The following is a 21,893-nucleotide window of genomic DNA, read 5'->3' as shown; positions in this document are numbered from 1 at the left end:
ACTAGTTACAGCCTGCCAACCCAAAAATGGCCCATTTATTCCTACTCTCTGTTTTCTGTCCGTTAACTAATCCTCAATCCATGTCAGTATAATACTCCCAATCCCATGAACCCTAATTTTGTTTAATAACCTCTTGTGTGGCACTTTATCGAATGCCTTCTGAAAATCCAAATACAACGCATCCACTGGTTCCCCCTTATCAATTCTGCTAGTTGCAACCTCAAAAAACTCTTAACAGATTTGTCAAACATGATTTTCCTTTCATAAATCCACGTTGACTCTGCCCAATCCTATTGTTATTTTCTAAGTGCCCTGTTACCGCGTCCTTAATAATAGATTCTAGCATTTTTCCGACTACTGAATGAATGTTTGTTGTAAATTATGTAATTATGTATTAATTCTTTAAATGCTAGCCATTGCTTGTCTACTGTCGTACCTTTTTAATGTAGTTTCCCAATCTACCGTAGCCAACTCTCCCCTCATACCTATGTAAGACCCTAGTTTTGGATTTAACTAAATCACTTTCAAACTTAATGTAAAATTCTATCATATTATGGTCACTCTTCCCTAATGGCCCTTATGCAGACACTTCCGAACATAATGAAGTTTTGAATTGCAGTGGAGATAGGTGAAAACAACAGTTTCTTCATTCACACACTGCAGAACATTTGCCTTGAGAATGCATCAATTAACAAAGCAGTCACAACACTAGGTGGCAATCTATTCCATAAATGTTATACTTCTAAATATGATTCTATTATGAGCAGTTAGTTTAACATTTACAATGCCAACAGCTGGCCTTTTAAAATCAGTATACACACTGATGCCAATAAACTTCAGTAATAAATCTGATTACTATATTACACAAAATATTTTTTTAAACTTGCATTCACAATGCACAAATATAGATGCACAAAGTGGAATATTGTATATGCATAGAAGCCCCCTAAAAATGGCATTGATGAAGCATGAATAAAAGTCTATAAAGCTAGTACTGAGGTTGCACATGCATGGAGGAGGAGAAACATCAGGAATTTTAAAATTCATTCACGGGATGTGGGCGTCACTGGCAAGGCCAGCATTTAATGCCCATCGCTAATTGCCCTTGAGAATGTGGTAGTGAGCTGCCTTCTTGAACTGCTGCTGTCCATATGGTGAAGGTACTTCCAAAGTGCTGTTAGGAATGGAGTTCCAGGATTTTGACCAAGCAACGATGAAGGAGCAATGATATATTTCCAAGTCAGGATGGTGTATGAACTTGGAGGTGGTGGTATTCCCATACGCCTGCTGACCTTGTCCTTCTAGTTGGTACAGGTCGCGGGTTTACGAGGATGGAAAGGTTTGGGTGATGTGGAATTGGTATGGGTGGAATACCAAAGGGCAGAAAACACTTGTGGGAGTTGTGTACAGGCCACCAAACAGTAGTAGTGAGGTTGGGGACAGCATCAAACAAGAAATAAGGGATGTGTGCAATAAAGGTACAGCAGTTATCATGAGCGACTTTAATTTACATTTAGACTGGGCTAACCAAACTGTAGCAATGCAGTGGAGGAGGATTTCCAGGAGTGTATTAGGGATGGTTTTCTTGACCAATATGTCGAGGAACCAACTAGAGAGCTAGCCATCCTAGACAGAGTGACGTGTAATGAGAAGATTCTAATTAGCAACCTTGTTATGTGAGGCCCCTTGGGGAAGAGTGAGCATAATATGGTAGAATTCTTTATTAAGATGGAGAGTGACACAGTTAAATCAGAAACTAGGGTCCTGAACTTAAGGAAAGCTAACTTTGACGGTATGAGGTGTGAATTGGCTAGAATAGACTGGCGAGTGATACTTAAAGGGTTGATGGTGGATAGGCAATGGCAAACATTTATAGATCACATGGATGAACTTCAACAATTGTACATCCCTGTCTGGAGTAAAAATAAAACAGGGAAGGTGGCTCAACCGTGGCTAACAAGGGAAATTAAGGATAGTGTTAGATCCAAGGAGGAGGCATATAAATTGGCCAGGACAAGCAGCAAACCTGAGGACTGGGAGAAATGTAGAATTCAGCAGAGGAGGACAAAGGGTTTCATTAGGATGGGGGGCAAATAGAATATGAGGGGAAGCTTGCCGGGAACATAAAAACTGACTGCAAAAGCTTCTATAGATATGTGAAGAAAAAAAGATTAGTGAAGACAAACTTAGGTCCCTTGCAGTCGGATTCAGGTGAATTTATAATGGGGAACAAAGCAATGGCAGACCAATTGAACAAATACTTTGGTTCTGTCTTCACGAAGGAAGATAAATAACCTTCCGGATGTACTAGGGGACCGAGGGTCGAGTGAGAAGGAGGAACTGAAGGATATCCTTATTAGGCAGGAAATTGTGTTGGGGAAATTGATGGGATTGAAGGTCGATAAATCCCTGGGGCCTGATTGTCTGCATCCCAGAGTACTTAAGGAAGTGGCCCTAGAAATAGTGGATGCATTGGTGAACATTTTCCAACAGTCTATCGACTCTGGATCAGTTCCTATGCATAGGAGGGTAGCTAATATAACACCACTTTTTAAAAAAGGAGGGAGAGAGAAAACGGTTAGCCTGACATTAGTAGTGGGGAAAATGTTGGAATCAATTATTCAGGATGAAATAGCAGCGCATTTGGAAAGCAGTGACGGGATCGGTCCAAGTCAGCATGGATTTATGAAAGGGAAATCATGCTTCTTCTGGAATTTTTTGAGGCTGTAACTAGAAGAGTGGACAAGGGAGAACCAGTGGATGTGGTGTATTTGGACTTTCAAAAGGCCTTTGACAAGGTCCCACATAAGAGATTGTTGTGCAAAATCAAAGCACATGGTATTGGGGGTAATGTACTGACGTGGATAGAGAACTGGTTGGCAGACAGGAAGCAGAGAGTTGGGATAAACGGGTCCTTTTCGGAATGGGACGCAGTGACTAGTGGAGTGCTGCAGGGTTCAGTGCTGGGACCCCAGCTCTTTACAATATACATCAATGATTTGGATGAAGGAATTGAGTGTAATATCTCCAAGTTTGCAGATGATACTAAGCCAGGTGGTGGTGTGAGCTGTGAGGTGGATACTAAGAGGCCTCAGGGTGACTTGGATAGGTTAGGTGAGTGGGCAAATGCATGGCAGATGCAGTATAATGTAGATAAATGTGAGGTTATCCACTTTGGTGGCAAAAAAACGAAGGCAGAATATTATCTGAATGGCGGCAGATTAGGAAAAGGGAGGTGCAATGAAACCTGGGTATCATGGTTCATCAGTCATTGAAAGTTGGCATGCAGGTACAGCAGGCAGTGAAGAAGGCAAATGGCATGTTGGCCTTCATAGCTAGAGGATTTGAGTATAGGAGCAGGGAGGTCTTACTGAAGTTGTACAGAGCCTTGGTGAGGCCTCAACTGGAATATTGTGTTCAGTTTTGGTCTCCTAATCTGAGGAAGGACGTTCTTGCCATTGAGGGAGTGCAGCGAAGGTTCACCAGACTGATTCCAGGGATGGCTGGAGTGACATATGAGGAGAGACTGTATCAACTGGGCCTTTATACACTGGAGTTTAGAAGGATGAGAGGGGAACTCATAGAAACGTATAAAATTCTGACAGGACTGGACAGGTTACATAAGAACATACATAAGAATTAGGAACAGGAGTAGGCCATCTAGCCCCTCGAGCCTGCTCCGCCACTCAACAAGATCATGGCTGATCTGGCCGTGGACTCAGCTCCACTTACCCGCCCGCTCACCATAACCCTTAATTCCCTTATTGATTAAAAATCTATCTATCTGTGATTTGAATACATTCAATGAGCTAGCCTTAACTGCTTCCCTGGGCAGAGAATTCCACAGATTCACAACCCTCTTGGAGAAGAAATTCCTTCTCAACTCAGTTTTAAATTGGCTCCCCCGTATTTTGTGGCTGTGCCCCCTAGTTCTAGTCTTCCCGACCAGTGGAAACAACCTCTCTGCCTCTATCCTGTCTATCCCTTTCGTTATTTTAAATGTTTCTATAAGATCACCCCTCATCCTTCGGAACTCCAACGAGTAAAGACACAATCTATCGTCATAAGGTAACCCCCTCATCTCCGGAATCAGCCTAGTGAATCGTCTCTGTACCCCCTCCAAAGTTAGTATATCCTTCCTTAAGTAAGGTGACCAAAACTGCACTCAGTACTCCAGGTGCGGCCTCACCAATACCCTGTACAGTTGCAGCAGGACCTCCCTGATTTTGTACTCCATCCCTCTCGCAATGAAGGCCAACATTCCATTCGCCTTCCTGATTACCTGCTGCACCTGCAAACTAACTTTTTGGGATTCATGCACAAGGAGCTTTAGGAGAGGGGTGCGCCAGGGATGCCCCATGTCCGGCCAGTTATACGCCGTTTGCGTGGAGCTTTTCCTGCGCCTTTTGCGGACGAGGTTGACGGGACTGGCTCTGCAAGGGCCGGGCGTGGAGGTCGTCCTCTCGGCTTACGCCGATGACGTGCTCCTCGCGGTAGAGGATCCCGCTGACCTGCGGAGGATGCGTGAGTGCCAGGAGATTTACTCGGCCGCGTCCTCCGCCAGGATCAACTGGGAGAAATGTTCCGGACTCCTGGTGGGTCAGTGGCGGGTGGACTCCCTGCCGGAGGAGCTCAGGCCTTTTGCCTGGAGCACGACCCATCTCCTCTATCTGGGAGTCTACCTTAGCCCCGACGAGGGAGCCTGGCCGGCGAACTGGCAGGAGCTGGAGGCCAAGGTCACCGCTCGCCTAGGGCGCTGGACAGGACTGCTCCGAGTGCTGTCCTACAGGGGTCGAGCGCTAGTCATAAACCAGCTGGTGGCCGCAATGTTGTGGTACCGGCTGGTCACTTTGACCCCTCCCCCTGCGTTTGTCGCCAAGATACAGAAGAAGCTGGTGGACTTCTTCTGGAACAACAGGAAGCACTGGGTCTCTGCCGCGGTCTTGAGTCTCCCGCTTGAGGAGGGCGGTCAGTCGTTGGTGTGCGTCAGCGCCCAGCTCGCGACTTTCCGTCTTCAGACCCTGCAGAGATACCTTTACGTCGAGCCTCCTCCTAGGTGGTGTGCTCTGGCGAGGTATTTCTTCCGCCAGCAGCGCGACCTCAATTATGACACGCAGCTCCTGTTTGTGAACTTGGGGGGTGCCAGGACCGCCCTCCGGGAGCTGCCTGTCTTTTACAGGGAACTCATCAGGGTCTGGAACAAAGTCTCCACCAAGCGCAGCTCTCCGCCAGCTGGAGTGGCGGCCGTCCTGCAGGAGCCGCTGCTCGGGAATCCGTACCTCCTCGGCCGAGGTTTCATGTGGCGGTCGGAAGAGAGGGCTGTGGCTGGTGAGGTGACCAGGGTCAGGGACCTGCTCGATGGCGGAGGAGTGGGCTGGATGGCGCCAGACACGCTGGCGCGGCGCCTAAACTCTGCCAACGTCCGCCACGCGGCCGATGCCATCGAGTCGCTAAAAACAGCTCTGGGCCCTGACTCCGTTAGGTGCATCGAGGAGGCTCAAGCACGTGGGGAGATCCCGTCCGAACTGACCCCCGTCCGGACGGAATTCCTCATCAGCGCCAAACCCCGGAACCTCCCTCGGGGGCCGGCGCCTCACAACTTGAGCCGCCTCGGGGAAATCCCCTCCGTGCCTTTCAGTTCCGCGCGGAGGGGTTTCTTGTACGGGCTGCTCCTGCACACCCTCAACTTTGCCATCCTCGCCGGCCGTCCGGACACACCATGGCGTACCATCTTGCCGTCCGGAGGAGGCGGGGGTCCCCGATGGAGGGCACTCTACGCAGGGGTCCTCCCACTATTCATCGGGGACTTGGCCTGGAGGGTGGTGCACGGAGCAGTGCCGTGCAACAAATTTTTAAGCCGGTTCACGGACTCCCAGGCCGCCTGCAATTTCTGCGGTCTGGAGGAGTCCGTGTTCCATGTTTTTATTGAGTGCACGAGGTTGCAGCCCCTGTTCCATTATTTGAAGGGGCTGCTCCTGAAATTCTGGCTGCACTTCAGTCCCACTCTCCTGATCTTTGGGCACCCTGTGCGGAGGGGAGCGGGTAGGTCCGAAGGCCTCCTCGTAGGACTGCTCCTGGGCACGGCCAAGGGTGCCATCAGCCGGTCCAGGCAGCGGGCGGTCGAGGGGGTCGTTCAACCTGACTGCCTGCCTCTCTTCCGCTCTTACATCCGGTCCAGGGTGTCCTTGGAGATGGAGCACGCGGTGTCCACCGGTACGCTCGCGGCCTTCCCCGAGAGGTGGGCACCGGAGGGACTGGAGTGCATCATCACGCCCGGCAACCACATTTTAATTTGATTTTACGTTTTTAAGTTTAATTTGTTTTAATTGCCGGTGCTTTTAGTGTCCCCCTTCCCTTTTATAGGGGGCACTGGGGAAAATTGTGATTTTAGTGCCCGTAAAAAAAAGCCAAAAAAAGAAAAACACAAAAAAAAACAAAAAAAAGGGGGGAAAAAAAAAGGGCCTTGTAAATGTCTGGAGTGTCACCCAGGTCGGGTGGCACCGTTTAATGTTTTATGTTTTGCAGGTGAAATCCAAAAAGAGTTTCATGCACAAGGACCCCCAGGTCCCTCTGCACCGCAGCATGTTGTAATTTCTCCCCATTCAAATAATATTCCCTTTTACTGTTTATTTCCCCAAGGTGGATGACCTCACATTTTCCGACATTGTATTCCATCTGCCAAGCCTTAGCCCATTCGCTTAACCTATCTAAATCTCTTTGCAGCCTCTCTGTGTCCTCTACACAACCCGCTTTCCCACTAATCTTTCTGTCATCTGCAAATTTTGTTATACTACACTCCGTCCCCTCTTCCAGGTCATCTATGTATATTGTAAACAGTTGTGGTCCCAGCACCGATCCCTGTGGTACAACACTAACCACCGATTTCCAACCCGAAATGGACTCATTTATCCCGACTCTCTGCTTTGTGTTAGCCAGCCAATTCTCGATCCATGCTAATACATTTCCTCTGACTCCGCGTACCTTTATCTTCTGCAGTAATCTTTTGTGTGGCACCTTATCGAATGCCTTTTGGAAATCTAAATACACCACATCCATCGGTACACCTCTATCCACCATGCTCGTTATATCCTCAAAGAATTCCAGTAAATTAGTTAAACATGATTTCCCCTTCATGAATCCATGTTGCGTCTGCTTGATTGCACTATTCCTATCTAGATGTCCCGCTATTTCTTCCTTAATGATAGCTTCAAGCATTTTCCCCACTACAGATGTTAAACTAACCGGCCTATAGTTACCTGCCTTTTGTCTGCCCCCTTTTTTAAACAGAGGCGTTACATTAGCTGCTTTCCAATCCGATGGTACCTCCCCAGAGTCCAGAGAATTTTGGTAGATTATAACAAATGCATCTGCTATAATTCCGCCATCTCTTTTAATACCCTGGGATGCATTTCATCAGGACCAGGGGACTTGTCTACCTTGAGATCCATTAGCCTGTCCAGCACTACACCCCTAGTGATAGTGATTGTCTCAAGGTCCTCCTTCCCACATTCCCGTGACTAGCAATTTTTGGCATGGTTTTGTGTCTTCCACTGTGAAAACCGAAGCAAAATAATTGTTTAAGGTCTCAGCCATTTCCACATTTCCCATTATTAAATCCCCCTTCTCATCTTCTAAGGGACCAACATTTACTTTAGTCACTCTTTTCCGTTTTATATATCGGTAAAAGCTTTTACTATCTGTTTTTATGTTTTGCGCAAGTTTACTTTCGTAATCTATCTTTCCTTTCTTTATTGCTTTCTTAGTCATTCTTTGCTGGCATTTAAAATTTTCCCAATCTTCTAGTTTCCCATTAACCTTGGCCACCTTATACGCATTGGTTTTTAATTTGATACTCTCCTTTATTTCCTTGGTTATCCACGGCTGGTTATCCCTTCTCTTACCGCCCTTCTTTTTCACTGGAATATATTTTTGTTGAGCACTATGAAAGAGCTCCTTAAAAGTCCTCCACTGTTCCTCAATTGTGCCACTGTTTAGTCTGTGTTCCCAGTCTACTTTAGCCAACTCTGCCCTCATCCCACTGTAGTCCCCTTTGTTTAAGCATAGTACGCTCGTTTGAGACACTACTTCCTCATCGTCAATCTGTATTACAAATTCAACCATACTGTGATCACTCATTCCGAGAGGATCTTTTACTGGGAGATCGTTTATTATTGCTGTCTCATTACACAGGACCAGATCTAAGATAGCTTGCTCCTTTGTAGGTTCTGTAACGTTCTAAGAAACAATCCCGTATGCATTCTATGAATTCCTCCTCAAGGCTACCCCGTGCGATTTGATTTGACCAATCGATATGTAGGTTAAAATCCCCCATGATTACTGCTGTTCCTTTTTCACATGCCTCCATTATTCCCTTGATTATTGTCCGCCCCACCGTGAAGTTATTATTTGGGGGCCTATAAACTACACCCACCAGTGACTTTTTCCCCTTACTATCTCTAATCTCCACCCATAATGATTCAATATTTTGTTCATTAGAGCCATTATCGTCTCTCACAACTGCCCTGATATCATCCTTTTTTAACAGAGCTACCCCACCTCCTTTCCCTTGTCTATCTTTCCGAATTGTCAGATACCCCTGTATGTTTAATTCCCAGTCTTGGCCACCCTGCAACCACATTTCTGTAATGGCCACCAAATCATAGCCATTTGTAATGATTTGTGCCGTCAACTCATTTACTTTGTTTCGAATGCTGCGTGCGTTTTGGTAAAGTTAGATGCGGGAAGAATGTTCCCGATGTTGGGGAAGTCCAGAACCAGGGGACACAGTCATAGGATAAGGGGTAGGCCATTTAGGACTGAGATGAGGAGAAACTTCTTCACTCAGAGAGTTGTTAACCTGTGGAATTACCTGCCGCAGAGAGTTATTGATGCCAGTTCATTGGATATATTCAAGAGGGAGTTAGATATGACCTTACGGCTAAAGGGATCAAGGGGTATGGAGAGAAAGCAGGAAAGGGGTACTGAGGGAATGATCAGCCATGATCTTATTGAATGGTGGTGCAGGCTCGAAGGGGAATGGCCTATTTTCTATGTTTCTATGTTTCTATATTCTACCATGAGAATGTGGCCTGATGCCTCTTAGAGTTACAGGGTGTTCAGTGAAAAGAAGTTGGAGATATTGAAAGATTGAATGGGTATGTTCTGGATTTTATTTCCAGAATTGTTCATTTTTTGAGGCATATATTTCATAAATGTTATTTTTGGAGATTTATAGTGGTGTGAATGCTCAAAGATTTTGGATGAGAATTTCCTCAGATCTGCTACCACTCCACCACTATAATTTTGCTGGAAGAGCAGCAGACACCCCGTTTAATCACATGAACTAACTGAAGACTGCAAGAAAAGTAACAAGTGTGCCATCACATCAAGGGATAGGCTCGTGCTGCTTGGGTTTCACATTGACTGCAGTACTACAGTATAACTTGAATCTCCTAACGATGAGAAAAATGAAATAAAAAGCATTTCTACATCTGTTAGTCTACCCTGACCGCCGAAGGCCTAGAGTGGAAAATGATAAAAGTCCCTTTGTAAATACTTATGCAATTTCAGAGAATAATGCTGCAATTATATTTCAGTCAACGAGCTGAGACAGACAGTTTATAGCTTTAATGAACAATCAAGAATAATGTTGCAGTTATATTTCACTTAATGAGCTGAGACAGACATTTTCTACTTTTGAAGCACAGTCAGTAGAACTTTGTTTTAATGCACACAAGCCTGAGTCTGAGCATTACTCAAGTACACAGAAGTTACAACATGCAAACAGGCACAGATTTATACATTGGGCTAGATTTTTGCTGACTTTGCGATCATTTTCGTGCTTGGGAATAGCGTTAAAATGAGTTTTTTTTAGCACTAAAGGTGAAAAAAAAAGTTTAGCACCGTGTCGGAACTTTTGGCATTGTTTTTGCGCTGGCGCTAAAACTTAGCGTCTGCCCGACTTTTTGAGCGTTTGGATGACGTCAATTGTAATGAAACGCTGCACTAGCGCCCCAGGTGGAACTTTCGAGCATAGCGCCCGATTTAGCATCCACCCGGGTATCCACCAGCAAAAAGCAGTCCGACCCAAGTCGGACCTACGTTGGACCCAGCGCAAACGGCGCCATCTTGAAAACCGAGGATAAGTTTAATGGTGTTTTGTAATGATATAAAATGACATAATGATTTAACTTAATAAAAATGTCCAAGTTTACTAAAGTGCTGATCATTTATTCTCTAACTGAAAACCTGAGTATATTTTTGGCATTTGGAAGGAATAAATAATGTAAGTTGTTACCTTGTTTTAGTGACTAATGAAATGTTGCTACATGTTCTGTTTTGAGCAAATTTTTTGTTGTGTTTATGGATCACTCTGTCAAACAGATGTTACTCACTTAATTGGAATTACTGGGCTATTTTATTCTGTTGAAAGACAATAATGGCTCACCACTGTCCTGGCTGAGATCAACAAACTTTGTGCAGGTGGGTTAAGCCTGAGACCTTTATGATCTGCAGACCCGTTTGTAATGTTCCATTTTCTTCATCTAGTGAAAGTGAGTGTAGGGGTAGGGAAAGGCACAGCCAGGCGCAGCCTGTTCTCACTCAGCATCCATACGTATGCAATTTCTAGAATGTTCACTGAACCATCTGTCATTGTCTTGGGACATAAGCCAATTATATGTTGGCCATTGATGTCTTGACTAATTTAGTATTGAAAAGGATTCGAAGAAGGCTGCGTTTATCATAGTGAAGTTAATAGTTAATAGTTTACAATTGTTAGTTTATTGTTTGTTGTAAAATATATTTTAAAAGATGAGGGCTATACTATGTCAGCCATTATTCCTGGCTGCTATATTTCTACAGCATCGACCTGCAAGAAGGCTTATTGTTGAGCATTTTGAACGTAATCGAAGAGGTCGCAGACATATGGGAGGAGGCTTTACCCCCAACTAGTTTACAGGGAACAGTGTTTATACCTGCATCTCTCTGAGGCACAGTCCGTTCGAAGGCTGCGCTTCTGAAAAGAAGTGTTGACAGAGATATGCCAGCTCATAAATGCAGACCACCAGCGGCAACAGGACTGCCCTGCCCGTCGAGATGAAGGTGACTGCGCAATTGCCTTCTATGCCTCCCGGCTCCTTTCAGGCATCAGCAGGGGACATATGCTCCATCTCGCAGTACGCCACACGTTGCAGCAATCGCCAGGTGACCGCTGCACTGTATGCACGCAGGATGGACTTCATGGGCTAGATTTTCCACTTTTTTGCATGCTTAATGTCCACTTAACGTCCATTTTACCGCTGAAATGACATATAACATAGAAACATAGAAACATAGAAAATAGGTGCAGGAGTAGGCCATTCGGCCCTTCGAGCCTGCACCACCATTCAATATGATCATGGCTGATCATTTTTGCAACTTTAGCACCCCATTCCTGCTTTCTCTCCATACCCCTTAATCCCTTTAGCCGTAAGGGCCACATCGAACTCCCTTTTGAATATATCTAATGAACTGGCCTCAACAACTTTCTGTGGTAGAGAATTCCACAGGTTCACAATTCTCTGAGTGAAGAAGTTTCTTCTCATCTCGGTCCTAAATGGCTTACCCCTTATCTTTAGACTGTGACCCCTGGTTCTGGACTTCCCCAACATCAGGAACATTCTTCCTGCATCTAACCTGTTCAATCCCATCAGAATCTTATATGTTTCTATGAGATCCCCTCTCATTCATCTATAACGCCCATATAAAGCGCCCATTTAGCCACAAAATAGAAACTGACTGGCATTTTTCGGAAACTTATCGCCGAGCGTTACTTTCCCAAGTTCGTAACGCCAGGAAAAAAAACACCATCCGCCCACTTTTTTTGGGTGGAATCATCAGAATGGGCAAAATCAACGGCCATAATATCGCCCAGCGTTAGTTTCCGCACGGAATTAACGGCGAGATTCAATAATACCACCCGCCCATTTTTTTTTGTCGCAAAGATCACATTTGCCGAAACTAACACCCAGGAGATCGCCCACCATCACTTTCACCACCTCGCACACATATCCCACAATATCGCTTGTCCAACAGAACGCCTGGAAAAAATGGAACTAACCGGAACTAATCACAGCATTATAGACGCCATGTTCTATATCACGTCACATCCTTTAAAAGGCTGCTCTGCTTCAACCTCGGGGGAGTTCAGATGTACTCTGGAGATGTTTGGAGGTGATGTGAACATCTGTACAAACATCTTGACCATACTATGACCGATTGGAATTTAATAGGTGTCTTCGTCGGGACATTCATTCTTTGTGACCAATCGGTGGAAAACAGAGAGCTATTGCAAGGGGGCCTGTCCTTTCTCACCATCTTTTGATGACCAATTACATGCTGCAGACTCGAGATGGCAGAAGGTGCGCTCCACAGCATTATATGCCCAATGTAAGACGTGCCAGACTGATGAGGAGGACCAGACGTTACACCCCCCGCAAGTACAGGGCCAAGCGGTCTTACCTCGACTTGCCCAACACCACTTGCCTTCGGAGACTGCACTTCCACAAAGAGGTTATCACTGAGGTATGCCAGCTCATATAGGCAGATCTGCAGCCTGCCAGCACCATCAGTACTTCACTGTCCATCGAGGTCAAAGTCACTGCGGCACTGTTGTTCTACGCGTCGGGTTCTTTTCAGGCCTCAGCTGCCGACATTTGCGGTCTGTCTTAGCATGCCACACATTGCTGCATTAGACAGGTCACTGAAGCCCTGTACGCATGCAGGAGGGACTTGATCAGCTTCCCTATCACCAGGGAGGCACAGAGTGAGAGGGCTCTAGGATTCTCCAGAATTGCAAACTTCAACCAAGATGCAGGGAGCAATACACTGTACGCACATCACGATGCGGGCACCTTTTTAGGATACAGAGGTTTTCAGGAACCGCAGGGAATTCCACTCCTTGAATATCCAACTTGTTGTCAACCAGCAGCAAATTATAATGGCAGTGAATGCTAAATTTCAGGGCAGCATCCAGGATGCTCACATCCGTCGTGAGAGCACTGTATCTGACTTGTTTAACAATCAGCCACAAGGTCAATGCTGGATGCTTGGTGACAAAGGATATGGCCTCACCACCTGGCTGATGACCCCCCCTGCATGACACCCACACCAAAGCCGAGAGGCGATACAACGAGAGCCAGAGAGCCACTTGCAATATCGTGGAGAAAACTATTGGAGCTTAAGCAGCGCTTTAGATGCCTGGACCAATCAGGAGGCGAGCTCCAATACCACCCTGAGCAGGTAGCTCAATTCGTGGTGGTGTGCTCCATGCTCCACAACTTGGCTATCAGGAGGGGACAAGAATTGCCTGATGATCCTGACAGTCCACCTCACCACAGAGAGGAAGAGGAGAACGAGGAAGTGGATGCTGACATCGGCCCAGACAATCAGGCTGATGCTGAAGCCATTTCATGCAGTCTACAGGGGGGTGGAGGCTTGAATGTAGCTTGAAAGAACATTGGTGGTATTTACAAAGCTGACACACTGCTGGGTGTGGTTATACATCAATGGTGGGCATCACCTTAGTTACAGTTAAAGTTTAAATTGAGTGAAGTTAAGTGTAATTATACCCTTTGATGTTAAGGAATCACCAGCATGTAACGGTGCAGCTATCTGAGCCAATGCGCAACAAGGTTTTGTTAAATAAAAAACATTTAGACTGAACATTAGTCTGAAATCATCTGTATTTCTGTAAAAACCAACCCTTCCCCGCCCCACCCCCGCTTCTCCTCCCCATCTCTACCCCTTCCTCTTCCCCTTCCCCTCCTGACTCCAAGCTGCCTGGCCGAGGAAGTCCTCAGGCGAGGCTTCATTGGGCGGAGGGAAGGGATGACGGCCGATCCACTGCTTGGACGGATACGGGAGAGGACGGTCCCGAGGTGGGAATGTGCTCCGAGCCAGAAGCAAGATGTTGCACATGGCTCTGATGTGTCGTTGGCAATGGGGGTGTGACACCTTGGGGTGCAGTGCCGCGCTCCGGGACCACTGGGAGCCCTCTGCCACCAGTGTTCCTGGCTACCAGCTCCAGGGCCTCCACCATCCCTTCCATGTTATACCTGATTTGTTGGACAAAAACTCGATGCCAACTATGTTCGTGGTGCTTAGTAGACTTTTTGCTGCTGGTGAATCTCCCTCGTGCCTCCCAGAACAGCCAAACAAGCACACACCACAGCCACACACGCTTTCAGTCCCTCTCAGCTCCCTCTCTCTCTGTCTCCTCTTCTGCGCATGTCATGATGACCCTTGACCTCCTGAATCGTGGGAATCAAGCGTTGTCATGCCGTTGCTAAGGACGGCGACACTTTACGGCAGAAAGTCAGAGAGATTTAACCCTACCACCTATTTCATATCGCTCGAGGTAACGCCCAATTTCAAAAATGGGGACTAGGTGCTTTGAGAATGGGTGAGAACCATTTTTACTGCCCATGCCGGAAATAATGCCCATTTTTAGGCGATATGCACAAAAGTGCAAAATCTAGCCCCATAAGCTTCCCAATGACCAAGGAGACCCAGAATGAGAGGGCTGTAGGTTTTTCACGATTTTCTGGCTTCCCAAGGTGCCATCGACTGTACGCACATCAGTCTACGAGCACCTTTACACAATTGAGAGGTTTACCGAAACCGAAAGGGATTCCACTCTATGAACATTCAGATCGTCTGCGACCATACTCAGCGCATCATGTCAGTCCAATATGCAGGGAGCATCCATGATGCTTTCATCTTATGTGACAGCACTGTCTCAGGCCTGTTGCAGCATCCACCACAAGGCCAGAGCTGGATGCAGGGGGACAAAGGTTATGGCCTCGCCCCCTGGCTCATGACCCCACTCCAGAACCCTCAGACAGAAGCCGAGCATCGCTATAATGAGAACAATATCGCCACACGCAACATCGTCAAATGGACAATTGGGGTGCTCAAGCAGTGGTTTTGATACCTGGACCACTCTGGAGGCTGCCTGCAATACTCCCCTCAGCAGATCTCTGAGTTCATTGTGGTGTGCTGCATGTTACACTGCTTGGTCATCATGAGGGGACAGGAATTGCCAATTTGGATTGTACAACCACCTGAGGAGAAAGGCGGAGGGAGAAAGAGGATGAGGAAGAGGAGCCTGGCGAAGAACACATGCCACCACCACCAATACCCCCACTAGCACAGGGGAGGTATCGTGAAAATTTCACCGCTGCAGAAGTCTTACGTCAGCAGCTGATAATTGAACGCTTTGCTTGAAGAGTGAACGTCATGTTTGACTGTTGCCGGCCACTCTATCCCACCATGTTTATTATTCCCCCTCATACTCTGCAAATGTGACACTACACACGAATTGTTAAGGTAAAGACTAGATTTTATGAAAAATGTAAACTTGTCCAGCTTTGTAAACTTTAAAACAAACTTTAATAAACATTGGAAACTTTTAAAATATAACAGTAAGATCATTAGAAAACAGGAACAACAACAGTAACAACAAGAAGAACAACAAGAACAACCCCTACCCCAACATCTTTTAGCATCAGATGTTCCCCCCTCACCCCTCACCCTCTCCCTCGGTGGCTCCCCCTTCCCAAAGTGGCACCAGTTCGTGCAGCAAGGTGGCCAGAGTTCTGCTGTATTCGGGGCGGGGGGACCTTGAAGGCGCCATGTGGGGATAAACCGGAGAAGCTCGAGGTATGGAAGGCCTGGCTTTTGACTGGCAAGCTTGTTGCTCGACGTCGCCAGTCACTGGTGGTGTGGGTCTGGGGGTGACACATCACTGTTGGAGGTCAACAATCGCACATGCACATTGACAGCCTCGCAAGTTTCCTGGCTTGCACAAACAATCTGCAACCCGACCTCCACCATGGTCGCAGTGAGTGTCGCGATGCTCATGGGAATCTTACCCAGAATCTCCAGGAGCTGTCGGGTGAGCTGGATGCTCTCCCTGCACTGTGCCACCATGGGTTGGACGTCTGCCTCTCTGTCAGCAGAGCTACTTTGCCAACTTGCCCTCCGGAGAAACGGCAGATGGGATTCGACTTCAGGCATGCGTTGTCGTATGCCACTGGTGGTCCCTGGAGCCTATATATGTCAAAGCCCGGGCATGTATGGTCATTCCCGGATGACACATTACCCGGTGCTAAAAGAGGTGTGGGGTGCTTTACCAACCCCGCCCTCCATGCCGTCGGCACATCCTCTGTTTCCTCCTCCTCGTTCTCATCATTCTCCTCTTTTCCACCCCCACCCCAACCCCACATGATGCCTTGATGTGGAGGGTTCATTGGTAGAAAGCAACAGACCCGTGGTTAGCAGCAGGGGAGGGGACAGGGTGACATGAGGAAGGTCACATAACACAGGCTCATTTGAAGGACTGGCGCTACTCCATTATATGTAGCCTACAGACACTGCGTGACATTGCCCCAACCCTAGTCCACAGACACTGCATAACATTGCCTCAACCCTAGTCCACAGACACTGATGTTACACCACCATTCAAGAAAGGGAAGCGGGATACACCAGGAAACTACAGGCCGGTCAGCATAACATCGCTGGTGGGGAAATTACTGGAAATCATCATCAGTGTCCACAGACACTGCATCACATTGCCCCAACCCAGCCCAGGGAGTGTGCAGGACTTACCCTCAGTTTGCAGGCAGGGGTCAGCACACCCACAGGCAGTTGCCCGACAGTTGGGGCCGACAAGAGCTGCCACCTGCTCCTTGACGCCGATTAACAGAAGGGTTTGAGGTGGAACCCCGCCTGTATGCAGCTGTTCCATGCGATTGTGCGCCCTCTTTGCCTGTGAAGATGAAAATGGGAATGTTTATCAGTGGATCCATCTGCTCTTCTAGCACACACAGATAGCCACTTATACCATACAGTGATAATGTAATACAGTCCTATTTTTAATTGCCTTGGAAGTTGCACGTCGTTCATCACGAAGACATCTAATTGTGGAAACATCTTATGAGATCTCAGAAAGCAATCTTAATAATGTGTAAAGATTATTCATGGAAAATTGGGTGCCAAACGAAGCCTACCTATGTGTCATGCATTTTAGCAGTGAACCCACACAGAGCTGAGACCCAGCAACAGCATCAGAACAAAGAGTCTGTCAGATTAATAAATTCAGGAATAAAGGAGTGCATGAATAAAAAGGGTACTCTGACCAGCCTTGTCAGGTCATAAAAACTTTTATGGCACTGATCTGCTGTCGTCGGCACATTCCCTGAGGCACAGACCTCCTCCACTATCTCATTCCATATTTTGCGACCAATTGCTGGGAGGGCTCTAGCTCCCCCCACCCCACCCCACCCCTCCCCTCCCCTCCTATGCAGCTGACCCCATCGGGTCTCCACTGCATTCACAAGAAGTTTGTTTGACTCGACGGTAAATTGTTGGACCCTTTGCCTGTTTCTCTTCTGATGCTGCATCTTTGACTTCAGAACTAAAATGGCTGATTCAGCCTCTGGTGTACTTACTGCGCATGTGTGGGGCGCTCCCTGCCTGCAATCATGTTTGCGATTGGACAGCTGACCACAAGCGCGGGAAGAACACAGAAAAAAAAATCAGGAAAAATAAAATCACGCATGCGCAGAAGGGCCAAATTCGGATAAGACTATTTGTTTCGCGCATGAGCTGAAGGTCCATTTTTTCTGTGCCGGGGGAACATTCGGCTCCAGCAAAAAGTGTTTTGTGCAACACCGGAGTTAGCAATAATGCTAAGGCTGATTGCCGTTTGCCGAAAGTTCACAGCTCCAGCGCTAACGCTAACCTGGCGCTAACAAAAACAAATGTCCGCGATTCACACCCAAAAAGGGGCCAAATCACAAAAAAAAATAAAATCTAGCCCTTACAGTCATTATTTTTATATGTTAGTTTTATTATATTTATGGTTAAATAGCAAGAAAGTGTAGGTGCTTGAAGCATAAGAGTTCCTCTGCTGTATAGGCTAAGGAGCTAGAAGATACAAAATTGAGACTCTATCGTGCCTCCACTGGCAGAAGGATGTAATTACAATGTAATAAGATAGACCAGTAAATATGCCTAGTGCTGTGCCCATTTTGCTGATAACAGATTACACGCAAGTTTCTTCCCAATCTTATTAGGATACGTCCGAGCTAAAAACTTGCGTAAATCATCATAAACAATGAAAGCCCAAGAAAAGCACCAAAACCACATCATATACTTCTTTAAGTATGAAAATTTTAGTTTGAACTCATTTGACCATCATTCACACACATCATGTTTAGAAACCTGCAATCGGGGAAGCTTTTCCATTTTTAAAGTGACTTATACTTTATGCCAAAAAATCCATTGAAGGAAACAAAAAATATAGAGCAGATCTCAGTGAGGATCAATTTTTAAAAAGAGTCAAAAAAATTGCAATTAAACACCTGACGAATCACTTTCTTTTCTGCTGTGCCTGAAGATCTGGTAATTATGTTAAGAGATAACTCACACCACACAGAACAAGCACAACTGGAGTATATACACAATTGAGGGCCAGGTACGTAGCAGTCTTGTGGGCATTGATTTGTTCGGATGGAGGGTTTGATGGACAGCTGTAAAATACTGAGGATACTTGGGCGTATTGTAGTTATCACGGGGAAGGGACTAGCAAATTTATGGCCAAAATTTCACGACCCTTTAAGCCACATAATTAGTTTGTGCCAAGATTACACATCTCTCTGGTTGCAAAAGCAGGAGGAAAATCCAGGCCTCAGTGGCTATCCGAGTAGCTATTGGCCCAGAAATCCCAGTCGACTGCTTCCCGCGGGCAATCAGTTAAAAAACAAAAAAGAAGTGCACTTACCTGAAGCTGCTGCACCCACGTGAGTTCCCGGTCCTGAGGCCTCCACTAACAGCGCGTCACAGCGCGTGCATGTCAGGACGTGTGCAGGATTGGAGCTGCAGTCACATGGCTCTGGGCAGCCAATCAGGTAACATATGTTCTCATTCATAATAATGGGAACTCCGCAAGTTGGAGTTCCCATTATTTGAATGAGAAACAGCCCCCAAAACACACAAGATTCTAATAAAAAATAGAAAAAATACACCATTTATTTAACATTAATTTAAATTAAAGTTATTTATGTATTACAGGTATTAAAAAAATATACTTTTCCAATTTTTTAAAGTTTTTTTAATTATGCTTTAAAATAAATTTAACATAAGGCGCAAGAATTTTCAGAACATTTGCTGGGCAAGATATGGGTAAATACCGCAATCTTGCCCTTGCAAATATCCTTGCTCCCGAGATGCAAAGGCTCCGGCTTGACAGATTGGGAAAGCTGGTTTTCAACACATGCGCATTGTACGCTGAAAACCGGCTTTTGCGATGCCTTCCCGGGTCTGTACACACTCCATACGGACCCAGGAGCCGGAATTTCTCCCCTAATTAAGTATTAATCTACATTATCCACTGGATAGGGTTGCCAACTCTGGTTGGGTCTATTCCTGGAGGCTTTATCACATGACCTTCTTCCTCGAACCACCCCGATCCCATACACCCGCCATTGGTCTATCTTCCAGGCACAGCGCCTTCCTAGTGGTTGGAAAAGGAACAGAATCTTTGTTGTCCAATTGGATTCATCTTGACCGTTAGTGACGCAACCTTCCCTCCCCCATCTGCTATATTTTTACAACTAATAAATGAAAGTGTTCAAAAAAAATGAAACAAGAAACAGATTTGTTTAGTGCCCCAATGATTTTTCTCCTGGGTTGCTGGCAGCAGTGTCCTGGAAATTAATCTTCAAATCCTGGAGACTCAGGACATTCCTGGAGGGTTGGGGCAACCTTACCACTGGATCGCACGCTGCCTTTCATGACGGGTGGGTGTCGCGGGAGATGTCTAAGGTATTAGATAAATCCTGCAGGTGTAAGTGCTGACAGATGCAATGTTAGTTGAGGTGGGGGGCGCCGGAGGGACTGGAGTGCATCATCACCCCCGGCAACTAAATTTTAATTTGATTTTATTTCTTTTAAAGTTTAATTTGTTTTAATTGCCAGGTTTTAGTGTCCCCCTCCCCTTTTATAGGGGGCACTTGTAAATTATATGATTTTTATGCCCAAAAAAAATCACAAAAGGAAAAAAAAACACAAAAAAAGAGGGCAGGTATAAGAGTCTGGAGTGTCCCCCAGATCGGGGGGCACTCGATCTAATGTTTATTTTGTACTCCCTAAAAGAGTTGTTAGTTGAGGCGGGTGAATGAGACTCTCTCTCCCCACACCAGGATATTGCTTGACCATTGGTCAGCGCCCCATTGATGCCCTCGCGGTCTGCAATCAGCGACAGGTGCTCGCGCTCCGCTAACGAGCGCGTGACGCGGAGCCCGGGCCCGGCGCGCTCTTTAAATGGCGCGCGACCCCGGACTCCTTTCACCAACTCACTTGGAACGCGTCAGCTGTGGGGGGACACAGCAAAAGACGCGGGCTGGGCAGTATTGGTACAATGGCGCGTCTCTTGTTATTTGGGTAAGTTTTTGCAATGTGCCAGTTGGAAGATTTGAGTGGATTTCCCATCTTGCTAATGGCTGCTCATGTGTTGAACAGGTGGATGCTGTCAGTGATCGCCCCTGAAGTGTGGCTGCGAGCCGCGCCTCCAGGTCAGAGTCTGTGCCAAGCCAATGTGTTGTGTAGTCCCCGATTCGCCCGGTTTAATATTTAAGGAACTCCTCGGTTCTGTTTCTGTAGGTTTTCTGAAGACTGAATGCCGCGACAGTGTCTTTTGGGTTGGATTGAATAAAGACTTTCTTGCTGGGAAGTTTTGGCAGATTAACGTTATGGGTAAGTTCACCGCCGTTATGCTGGGATCTGACAGTGCTCGGCTCCTGGCCCCAGTCATCATCGGGTCCCACAATCTGGAGTTACAATTGCACCCTAATCTGAGGCTTACTGCCACTTGCTGAATGTGTAGTCCTGCTGCTATTGTTAAATGTCTGGTGCAAAATAAACAATTTTAGTTGGATGATCGAAGTTTGTTCATGCAACACTAAAGCAGGGTGCAAAAGTACTCTCCTATTGACGGTGACGCTTCATCATAAGGTGTCCTCAGTTCCCGATTTTTTTTTTAATGGAACCAAAATGATTTATCCAATGAGATACTGGAAATTGACAGTATTTGTTCAGGATCTTGCTCTACAATAAGACCAAAGCCAAACTTTCAACTTCCTAGCTTCAACTTGCTGAATCCTGGCATGAGTGTCCAGATATTCCTTTCTAATTGAGAGCCCAACTTCTGGGGATCATGTATGGGCAGCCCCAAAATGTGGCAGTTAACACTTTGTTTTTCAGCATTGAGGAGGGGGGGTAAAGATATCCAGGTCCTGGGTAGGTGCTGAGGACACCAGAGTGGAGTGATAAAGTTTAGAAACATAGAAAATATGTACAGGAGTAGGCCCTTTGAGCCTGCACTGCCATTCAATATGATCATTCCCTCTGTACCCCTTTCCTACTTTCTCTCCATACCTTGATCCCCTTAGCTGTAAGGGCCATATCTAACTCTTGAATATATCCAATGAACTGGCATCAACAACTCTCTGGCAGGGAATTCCACAGGTTAACAATGGAGTGAAGTCTCTCCTCATCAGTCTTGGGATAAGGGGTAGGCCATTTAAGACTATGTCCCCTGGTTCTGGACTCTCTCCAACATCAGGAACATTCTTCCTGCATCTAACCTGTCCAGTCCTGTCAGAATCTTATGTTTCTGAGATCCTCTCTCATCCTTCTAAACTCCAGTGAATACTAGTTGATTCAGTCTCTCCTCATATGACTGTCCAGCCATCCCTGGAATTGGTCTGGTGAACCTTTACTGCACTCCCTCAATAGCAAGAATGTCCTTCCTCAGATTAGGAGACCAAAACTGAATACAATATTCCAGG

At 46.3% G+C, this 21,893-nt stretch overlaps 1 protein-coding gene across 1 annotated transcript in view; it reads left to right on the top strand.

Moving 5' to 3' along the window:
• LOC139266593 (uncharacterized) overlaps window positions 1-21,893 on the top strand; it is a 73,418-nt gene that overhangs the window by 39,553 nt on the left and 11,972 nt on the right. Inside the window, exon 2 of the mRNA XM_070884189.1 lies at window positions 20,707-20,799. Coding sequence (XP_070740290.1) covers window positions 20,707-20,799 — 93 coding nt within the window. The remainder of the gene's footprint in view (window positions 1-20,706; window positions 20,800-21,893) is intronic.

This window comes from Pristiophorus japonicus, chromosome 7 (genome assembly GCF_044704955.1).
Source record: "Pristiophorus japonicus isolate sPriJap1 chromosome 7, sPriJap1.hap1, whole genome shotgun sequence".
NCBI classification, from domain to species: domain Eukaryota; kingdom Metazoa; phylum Chordata; class Chondrichthyes; family Pristiophoridae; genus Pristiophorus; species Pristiophorus japonicus.
Note: the sequence above shows the minus strand (reverse complement) of the source record. Positions and strands in the feature narration are given on the sequence as shown.